The 11,100-nt window shown below is 48.2% G+C and overlaps 1 protein-coding gene across 4 annotated transcripts in view; it reads right to left on the minus strand.

Annotated features, from left to right (window-relative positions):
- Positions 1–10,799, minus strand: part of SKIC2 (SKI2 subunit of superkiller complex) — a 107,425-nt gene extending 96,626 nt beyond the window's left edge. For 3 of the 4 annotated variants that reach the window (XM_085862495.1, XM_085862493.1, XM_085862496.1), the window contains exon 1: positions 10,223–10,574. In XM_085862495.1, coding sequence (XP_085718621.1) covers positions 10,223–10,271 — 49 coding nt within the window. In that variant the 5' untranslated portion in view covers positions 10,272–10,574. Of the gene's footprint in view, positions 1–10,222; positions 10,575–10,782 lie in introns of those variants that run through there. The other variant, XM_085862494.1, reaches the window with a different exon arrangement.
- Between the last annotated feature and the right edge of the window lie 301 nt (positions 10,800–11,100).

Raw genomic sequence — 11,100 nt, forward strand, 5'->3', positions numbered from 1 at the left:
TTGGCACCCAGGTGGACGGGCTGTGCCGGCGTCTGCCCAAACCCGGCCTAAGCTGACGGACCACGTGAGGGGTCGGGGCCAGTCAGATGGCTGACTCGGGCGATGATGTCGGATTCGGCATGGCCCCTCCCCCGAGCTCCGGGCTCTATAAAACACGGACGGCAAAGTCCTCCGTGGAATTGAGTGTGTGTTCGGTTTGGGTGTTATTACCCGGAGTGTTCCTGCTTCTCGAATCTGCCCACGTCTCGCCTCGACGGCCTGCCTCCTGTTCCAAGACTCCGCCCACATCTCGCCACGACGAACCGCCTCCCTGATTCCGCCCACTGCTCCACCCTCGCACTCTGGACTCCACCCTTCTCCACTCAAGCTCCTCCTTCAGAACACGATCTCCACACATGCGGCTGTGGCCAGAACAACGCGACTATTGTCGGGTACCGCACCATGGAGCATCCCTCCCCCGAAACACCCAGATACCGAAAGCTACAACCTCAACTCCCCTCCTCCCTGGCTGCAAAAGTCTTTCACATTTGGGTTTCTTTTTCTGTGTGTGTCTGGGTGTGCTGGCGCCTGTCTGTTAAGTAAGCCTGCAAAAGATCCTTGTTGTTGTTACTGTGAATAATCTCGCGTCAAGTCTGCATTGTGTCTGCTTTAGTAAGTTGCTTGTATTATTGCCGCACCCTACACCTCTCTCCTCTTTCCCTGTGTTACATACCCAATAAATCTTTGTTGTGCCATTTGCTTTTCCTCGCTTGCTGTTAATAAATAAGTCATTAGGAATGTTCCCAGCTCGCCTTTGTCTTTTCTCTCATTGGTCCAGCATGGTTCGAATCCAGGTTTAGCCGGGTCTTTATTCCCAACGGTCCATTCCTTTTCGCCGGTAAGTCCTTGGCAGTGTCGCTCGGCTGCATCCGATCCGGTAGTGATCCGGTTCAGACAAGGCGAACTGAGGGCGTGGTTCCCTGGTGGTTAATTAGGTAACCCGATTTACCCATTGGCGGGAGGACCCTAAGTCACGCGGTTGAGTTATTGGCATCCACGGTTGGTTAAGTGACCCGCCGCATCACGGAATTATCCGTGAGCGACGACCTCCAATTCCGGGAGTCTGGTGGGAATCGACGTAGCTTCCCCCACCTAGTGGTCTTCTCACCCGACCCCGCAACAATATATATACATATATTGTTGCGGATCCGTCGTGGCGGGTTTCTCACCCGACTCTTGGCGCCACCCTCACCACCGCCGTCGTCTCTGGGGTTAATAACGCCGGCTGGCTCGGCACAGGCCTCGGGTCACGCGTCTTCAATCGCGACACCAATGTAATCCTGGACCTTACCAGTTGGGGAAATAGACCCCGGTTACAGACTGGTTTTGTCAGATGCCGAGCGTTTTCTGCCAGTCTGTAACCATTTTGGTTTTATATGCCAATAAAACGGATCGTTCCTCGACACGACACGAATTAATCCATTGCAGCAACTTCATCCGAATCAACCAGATTTATTGGGGAACATCGGGGAACACAACAAAAGCAAAATATTCACGACAATGTTTTTATTAACAATCTTTAACCCGTTCTCAACTAGGGAACAACGGATTACAGGTTTTGAGGGGGTCCTTACCGAGATATACCTTAAACAACATGCAAACAAGACAGACAGACAGACAGCAAGCATGCAAGACAGAGTACTTGGTGATGTTTCATGGACGAGAGGAAAGTGTCAAAAGCACGAATGTCGCTCATAACAAGCGGATGTCCACGGATTCGAGCCCCCAGCTCGAACACGCCGCATGGTAAGATGGCGGCGCCGTACTCTTTCTTCTCAAGGCACCGCGTGCGCACACCATCCTCAGCGCATTCTAGCCCCGCGCAATGTCGACGGCACAAGACCATAAGATCGACGATGGGTCTCAGCTGATTTCTCTCAAGGTCCAGCATACAAATCCAGGCCTGGCCTGTTCACCAGACAAGGCCCAAATCGAGGTGCCGAGCTCCGCAGGCTGGGTCCATGGGATTCCAAGACGTCATCGAGCCGTGAGGTGAGTAGGGACCGTCAGAGGCTCCGTCGTTTCCTATCTTGCCTTCCTGCCTCGAAGCCCAACTTCTCAAATCCGTCCTCTCAGTTTCTTTCTCTGCAGAATCACCTTTTCTTTCCTTTTCTACGCTCGCCTATCAAAGCCGACTGCCGTTTCTCTCACGGCAGAATCACCTCCGTCCTCTCAGTTTCTTTCTCTGCAGAATCACCTTTTCCTTTCCTTCTCGCCTTGAAGCCCCAGCACGCCTCGAAACCGACTGCAGTTTTGTACTTCTCCCAAACTGAACCACTTCACGAGGTCTTCGTTCGCTCGCTTCCCTCTCAAAGCCGACTGCAGTTTCTCTCTTGGCAGAATCACCCCTCATAAGAGTCGATCGCCGATTGGATGTGCAGGCCGCCTCTCCCACTGCCAAAAATGCAGACTTGACGTGCAGGCAGCCTCTCTTACTGCCAAAAATGGAAGAAATCGGCACGCTCAGGTTCAGCGTCTCTCCCGGCAGATTCAACACTGTCCCTCCTTCGTTCGCTCGCTTCCGAGCCACTGGCTCCTCCCCCTTTACGAAGCCGACAAACTCCTCCCCTTAGCTCCACCTCCCTCTCCAGGCCACTCCCCCTCAGCCGACTGGGCGGGGCCCATCGTCCAGAGAGGGGAGGAAGAAGAAGCCCTCGGCACACCACCACTGTACAAACAATAAAAACATGCATCCTACACCTCCTGACACACATGTAACGTCCATTTTACCAAACAACCTAGCTAAACATGCATTTAATGGGGGATCTGAGCTTATCCTATATTTAGTACCCAAAGGGTCATCTCCGTAACAATATATATATATATATATATATATATATATATATATATATATATATATATATATATATATATATATATATATATATATATATATATATATATCTTCTTCTTTCGGCTGCTCCCGTTAGGGGGTCGACACAGCGGATCATCCATATGATCCACATAGTGATTTGGCACATGTTTTACACCGGATGCCCTTCCTGACGCAACCCTGGTCGCCTCTTACGACACAGGGATCTGGTACACCTATTTTAACCGGGGTATACACCGGCCCAGTATACTGGTACTCATTTCACCAACCTCGGAAGGATGACAGGCTGAGTCAACCCCCTGGTATATACATATATGTGTATATCTATATATACATACATATACATATATATATATATATATATATATATATATATATATTGTTGCGGATTCGCGCCCGCCGGCGTGCGAACGGCCACGTAACTCGAATCGCGGCACGTCGCCCACCGGACGGACAATCCCGTCGTGACCCTCTCGGACTAATGCCGGGAACTAGTCACGGGTGGGCCTTTCGGCCTCACCACGATCGTGCCAATCGGCCCCCGCGTGGGATAGGGTTGCTCGCCAAATTCGACCTACCTAAGTACCCACACGGAGGGTAGACCGGGCGATCGCACCTCGCTGCAGGTCGACTTCGGACACGGGCCACTTTAAGCGACCCGTTCCGTACTATCGGGATAACCGAGCGGTGTTATCGTCAACCTGGACGGTTCGATTAATTATCGGGCGTTTTAGCCCACGACCAACCCTTTACGTGAAGTAAGATGGAGATTCAATAAAGGAAAAGACGAAGCGAAACGGGAAAACAGTTCAACATAAAGCACATTTATTTCGCGATGAACGGAAAGCACACATATACAATTACACCAAAAGCAAATGTAAAAGAAGAAGAAACACACAATAATACACAAAAAGCAAATGTAAAAGCAAAACACAATGCAGAGCTAACCGACTACCGAGCACACGGCAACACTTATACAGTTTTACTTCACAGACGGCGCCGACAACACATATACTCAAAGCAAAAGAAAAGGACCACCCTCAAGGATGATGGGGGCAGACGGGCCTGGGGCCGAGACCGCGTCGGGCCTACCCGTCTGATGAGCCGCAAAATGGCGGTGGCGCTCCGACTCCGCGGGCCTCGCGGACAGTGTCTGGAATGGGGTGGGAACGGGGCCCCCTTCTCGCACTATCTCAGCGCGGGGGGGGGAAACAGGAGGGGGTTGTTGATGCTCGGGGGAAGGAGGATATCTCCCTGGCTCGGGTCCCGCGACGAGCGTCTCCACCACGACCTCGGTCGCATTATCGGCCTCTCCTCTCCGCAGCTCCCCGACTCTGACACGAGCACCCCCTCGACTGCCTTCGCCGTCGCCACCTCTCCAACTCTCCACAGCTCCGTCCAACTGCCTTCTCAGACTCCTCTCTTGACTGGCTCTTCCCAACTCAACTCCGAACTGCCTGTTTGGCGAGCGAACGCAGCCCTTTATATCCCCCGTGGCCTCGCTCCTTCACCTTCGACCCTTTACCTCTGACCCTTCACCTCCGGCTGGCTCCCCATTGGACAGAAGAAAAGTGGGCGTGAATGCTTTTTGATCCATGAATCTGCATATAGCGATATTACTCCGACGCACCTGGAGGCGGAGCCAAATCGCCCCATGCTCACTGATAGGACAGAACAGAAGTGCGCGTGAGTCGTTTTTGATCCGATTGCTTCGGAAAGGCTGGTGTTTTCGCACCCCTGCTCGGTGCGCGCCCTGCACGAGTCCAGTATCGGTGCCCACAAGCGGCACGGAAATGGCGGTGATGCGATGGTTGCGAGGGCGAGTTGTGACGGTAAAGGTCGTGGCTGTTGGCGTTGTTGTTGTGAAGCGGCGTTGCGGCTGGTGGTTGTTGTGTGATGGCTGTTGAGACGTGGTTGGTGGTGGTAGTAATGGTAGTAATGGCGGCTGGTCCAAAATAAAGATAGTAAAAGAAAAACGGCTATCTAGAAGGGTCGCAGCCCGAATGAATGACATTTATTCCCTCTAAACAACGGGTTTGGGCCTAACTACACAGATACTTACAGAGATATCTCACCTAAGGGACCTGAATGGTGGTTTGCGAATTTCGTCAACCACAACAATATATTCAGTGGCCCAACGGGGCTTGAACTCAGGACTTTTTGGGTCCCAAGCCGCTGCCCTAACCACTGTGCCAACACCAGGCTTATAACTATATATATATATATATATATATATATATATATATATATATATATATATATATATATATATATATATATATATATATATATATATATATATATATATATATATATATTCTCTATCTCTCTATCTCTCTCGTGTCTGGGCGTTGTTTAATCTCCAGACAGTGTTTGTCTCCACACCTGCCATGGGCCATGCCTGGATGTTTCCAGACATGTTCAGGTGGTATTTATCTCTGGATGTATCAATGCGGTGTTTATGTCTGGATCAGAGTTTGTCTCCAGACGTTTCTGGGTGGTGTTTGTCTCCCGACAGCTTGGCTCCGGATGCGCCCGGTAGGTTATTTTCTCAGGACGTGTCTGGGCAGTGTTTTTCTCCAGACGGAGTTTCGGTCCGGGTATCGTTTATCTCCGGACAGTATTTATCTCCGGACCTGTCAAAGGTCACGTCTGTATGTTTCCAGACACGTCCGTGTCTGTCTCCATACGGTGTTTGTCTCCGGACATGTCTAGGCAGTACTTATCTCCGGACGTGTCTGTGCGGTGTTCATGTCCGAATTGGACTTTGTCTCTGGACGCGTCCAGCGGGTTTTTTCTCCAGACGTGTCTGGGCGGTGTTTGTCTCCGGGTGTTGTTTATAGTATGACTGGAAGAAAATGGATTTCAGACATTATTTTGTTTCCATCTTCACTGTTATTCTATGCAGACTCATTTTGACGAGTTAACGCTCCATGTATCATAATTAACGCTCCACCGCACGTCTGCCTTTCCTTCCTCTCACCTCACGCTGCCTTCCCACCCCTCCTCACCCCTCCTCACTCTCCCTCCCTCCCTCCCATACCCCTCCTCGCTCCCCCTGTCTCCTCTTTTTTTCCCCGCCACTATATATATATATATATTGTTACGGATCTGGAAACCATTTGCATTCAACATACAGATGTCCCAAAAGTCAGTTATGTCGTAAAGTATGTGTGTAGTCAGATCCCCTTCCTTTTGTCTCGTGGGAGAATCAAAGGCGTGCGTTGCGATTTCTTTTAGTTCGTTTATTACATCTAATAAACCATCCCATCTGCATGACCCCTTCGGTCCATCACGCTCCATCACCACCCTTGATGGAGGTCTCGCGGTTCCAGTTCTCGGCTCCCACGAACGTTGTAACTCTTGTACGATGACCTTCGCGGAGCTGACACTGTTACTCGTCGAGAGCGAAGCCACATGGAGGAGTAACTGGGGTCTCCTGGCAGGGGCCAAGGCCCCGCCCCAGAAAGGTGGGCCAGAGGGCCCTATCCAATCAGAGGCGGACAGCGAGGTGCGTTTTCGCCAAGGGCCCCTCCCCATGGAGAGAGGCCAATAAATCTCCGAGACTCTCTGTAAAAAGGGTCCGGTCGAGTTTGCTTTCACGGTGGCTGTAAGCAGTCAGTTTTGTTTCACGGTGGCTGTACGGGGTTCTGGAGTTTCACGGTGGCTGCTACGAGGAGTTTAAGGAAGGACAGAGCGACCCTGACCTCCCTCCTTGGACCCCGATTGTTCACCACCAGAGCTCCACCACGAACCACGAGTCCCTACGTGCGACTGGGGACCGGACCAACGACCTTCGTCAAGTTCAGCATCGTGGAGCACGCCCTTCCTCCGACGGTCAGGTGCACCACCAAACTCTGACCCCCAGCTTGTCTCTCTCCACAGCTGCGAGGGTCCAATAAAGATTCTGGGTTTCTTTTCATTTTGTGTGTGTGTGTCTGCGTGTGGGCCCGTCTTGTAAGGAGATCTGAATAAGTGTTTTTGCTCACTGTAAATATTCCTTCTTGCATATTCGTGTTAAGTCTTGCCTTTGTCTTTTTATTGTAAATAAACATTTGTAGAAATATTCCCAGTCCATTTCTGTCCCTTCTTGAATTGGTCCAGCATGGTTTGGATCTGAGTTTATGCGGGGTTTTATACCGGATAATCCGTTCATTCCAGCCGGCACGGCATTGGCAGTTTCCGCTTGGCTGCACCCGAACCGGAGTTGGTAGTCGGAACTCTACCGCAGTCGGTAGAGTGACCCGGTTCGAGCAAGACGTGCCGAGGGCGTGGTTTCCCCGGTAGTCGAAATCGCATAGTTAATTAGGTAAATTGATCATCGACAAATAGACCCTACGCTACGCGGTTGAAATATTGGCGACTACGGTTGGTTAAACGACCCGCCGGCTCGCGGAGTTATCCGAGCGACGGCCTACAATTCTGGAATAATTGGTGGGAGACGACGCAAGCTTTCCCCACCTAGTGGTCGTTCTCGCCACCGACCCCGGCACACTATATATATATATATATATATATATATATATATATATATATATATATATATATATATATATATATATATATATATATATATATATATATATATATATATATATATATATATATATATATCCTCCTCTCTGCACACGTGCGCACGCACACGCACACTAATATTCCCGTCAGCGAAGCGATGGGTGGTATTTGCTCGTACATATAATAATATCCTCGGTGTCAAAGCCAGTGACCAATTACAAATGAATGGTGGGATTAGACGGGACCGGGTAAGGTGACAAGTGCGAAGTGATCATGAATAACAACCCGCAGGGCTTCTCGGGCTTACACAAAGTTCTTCTTCTTTATGACGCAACACTGTTGTGCCGTTTCATCAATTGGTGGTGGCGCAGCTGTGCTGCTGATGCAGTGCCCCCTGCTGGTTTGGGAAGGAATTTGGAATTTGTTCAGAGTGCCGGTGATGGCTTGCCTACTCTTCACGAAAGACACCACGGGATCTGTAACATCCACAAAGTTATGCTTGCAGACGAGATGCCCAGCTTACGGTGTCGCAAATGATGAATCGCCGCCTGTGAAACACCAGGATGGCAGGATGGCACCAGGTCGATATTGTAAACCAGACGAGGCGGTTTGCAAGTGAGTGTGCGCACCTGTCGATGACCATACCAACCTAAGAAGCACTGATAAACGCAGACTCGGAGCCCTTATTGCTATGGAAACACGAGTTGGGGGAATATCATGATACACGAGGATCATTTCACCAAATTCCATTTTAAAACTTTCCAAAAGTCCTAACGAAGGCTGGAGTCCAGAAATTATTATTACGAGTACGTGCCCGTAATAAAAAAATAAAAAAATAATAATAAAAAAATAATAACAATAAATAAATAAACCACACAGGCCGTTTCTTCGCTCTCACGTGCCCGTACGTGCGTGACCCGGAAGTTCAATATTATTCGCAGTTACGATTATTCACAATTTATTTTTAATACCCAATTATTCAATTAGCACCAACGTATTTTACCCTTTCGCAATGTCGTGGCAAGGAAAAACAAAAAGAGAAGAGAAGAGAGAGAAAAAATTTACTTCCTGGTTCGGAGCATACCAGCACTCTGATGTTACCGAAATTTATACACCGTCTAATATGAAAACGATCATAACTTGGGCCATTGTGTTTATCTATAAATGCGCATAAGAAATCGAGAAATTATTAGAATACACGAAGTCATCACTCTCCGGAAGCCCGTACGTTGTAACCCGTAATGGGGAACGTGGCTGTGCTTCCCTTCCCCCATCGGCCACGCCCACGCAACAACGTGTTTTCCCATTGGTTTGGTAAATAAATGGCCATAACTTGGGAAGCACTTGTCCGATTAATATCAAACCTTGAAAAGGCACATCCTCAGGTCCCCAGCAATATACCTGGCAAGTTTCAATTAGATCGGACCAGTGGTTGTCGAGAAACAGCGGTCTCTCTCTCTCACACACACACACACACACACACACACACACACACACACACACACACACACACACACACACACACACACACACACACACACACACACACACACACACACACACACACACACACACACACACACACACACACACACACACACACACACACACACACACACACACACACACACACACACTGCTGGAATTATAGATAGATTAGAGAGATAAATTGTCTCATCAGCGGCTCCAGAAAAGTGGGTTCAACACTTTCGTGATTCAAATCGTGAGGTGGTGTGACGTGTAAAGGTTAAAGGTGTGTGACGTGTAAAGGTTAAAGGTGTGACGTGTAAAGGTTGAAGGTGTGACGTGTAATGGTTGAAGTTGTGACGTGTAAAGGTTGAAGTTGTGACGTGTAAAGGTTAAAGGTGTGACGTGTAAAGGTTAAAGGTGTGACGTGTAAAGGTTAAAGGTGTGACGTGTAAAGGTTAAAGGTGTGACGTGTAAAGGTTAAAGGTGTGACGTGTAAAGGTTAAAGGTGTGACGTGTAAAGGTTAAAGGTGTGACGTGTAAAGGTTAAAGGTGTGACGTGTAAAGGTTAAAGGTGTGACGTGTAAAGGTTAAAGGTGTGACGTGTAAAGGTTAAAGTTGTGACGTGTAAAGATGTGGTGCGACGTGTAAAGGTTAAAGGTGTGACGTGTAAAGGTTAAAGGTGTGACGTGTAAAGGTTAAAGGTGTGACGTGTAAAGGTTAAAGGTGTGACGTGTAAAGGTTAAAGGTGTGACGTGTAAAGGTTAAAGGTGTGACGTGTAAAGGTTAAAGGTGTGACGTGTAAAGGTTAAAGGTGTGGCGTGTAAAGGGTAAAGGTGTGACGTGTAAAGGTTAAAGGTGTGACGTGTAAAGGTTAAAGGTGTGGCGTGTAAAGGTTAAAGGTGTGACGTGTAAAGGTTAAAGGTGTGACGTGTAAAGGTTAAAGGTGTGTCGTGTAAAGGTTAAAGGTGTGACGTGTAAAGGTTAAAGGTGTGACGTGTAAAGGTTAAAGGTGTGACGTGTAAAGGTTAAAGGTGTGACGTGTAAAGGTTAAAGGTGTGACGTGTAAAGGTTAAAGGTGTGACGTGTAATGGTTAAAGGTGTGTCGTGTAAAGGTTAAAGGTGTGACGTGTAAAGGTTAAAGGTGTGACGTGTAAAGGTTAAAGGTGTGACGTGTAAAGGTTAAAGGTGTGACGTGTAAAGGTTAAAGGTGTGACGTGTAAAGGTTAAAGGTGTGACGTGTAAAGGTTAAAGGTGTGACGTGTAAAGGTTAAAGGTGTGACGTGTAAAGGTTAAAGGTGTGACGTGACGTGTAAAAGTGAATGTGCGATGTAAACGAGCATGGGTAACTGGGGGACGAGCACTCACCAAACTGAAGCGATTCGAATTTTCTCAATTCGGAAACCATCATGTCCATGTCTCAGGATTACTTCTTGTTTAAAAACACAGAATGATTGGGCATTTCCAAAAGGATCAAAACAGTAGATTCCACGGAATAAAGAAAAATGAGGAAAAGGTAGTTGCAGTTCTGCAGCTTTTCCAATGAAGACCGATCACTTTCGCTGCAGATCGTCCGAGCTGTTGGGACATCGGCGTCTTGTCACAGACACGAAGGCACCGACATGGTCATCATACTGTGTACGATATTACGACGTGAGAGCACATACTAAACGTGATTACACCGACATGGTCACCATACTGTGTACGATATTACGACGTGAGAGCACATACTAAACGTGATTACACCGACATGGTCATCATACTGTGTACGATATTACGACGTGAGAGCACATACTAAACGTGATTATACCGACATGGTCATCATACTGTGTACGATATTACGACGTGAGAGCACATACTACACGCGCTTACACCGACATGGTCATCATACGATGTACGATATTACGACGTGAGAGCACATACTGCACCTGATTACACCGACATGGTGATCATACTATGTACGATATTACGACGTGAGAGCACATACTAAACGTGATTACACCGACATGGTGATCATACTATGTACGATATTACGACGTGAGAGCACATACTACACGTGATTACACCGACATGGTCATTATACGATGTACGATATTACGACCTGAGAGCACATACTACACGTGATTACCCCGACATGGTCATTATACGATGTACGATATTACGACGTGAGAGACATACTAAACGTGATTACACCGACATGGTCATCATACTGTGTACGATATTACGACGTGAGAGCACATACTACA

This window comes from Eptatretus burgeri, chromosome 17 (genome assembly GCF_056783735.1).
Source record: "Eptatretus burgeri isolate ZD-2024b chromosome 17, Ebu_testis_v1, whole genome shotgun sequence".
Lineage (NCBI taxonomy): Eukaryota > Metazoa > Chordata > Myxini > Myxiniformes > Myxinidae > Eptatretus > Eptatretus burgeri.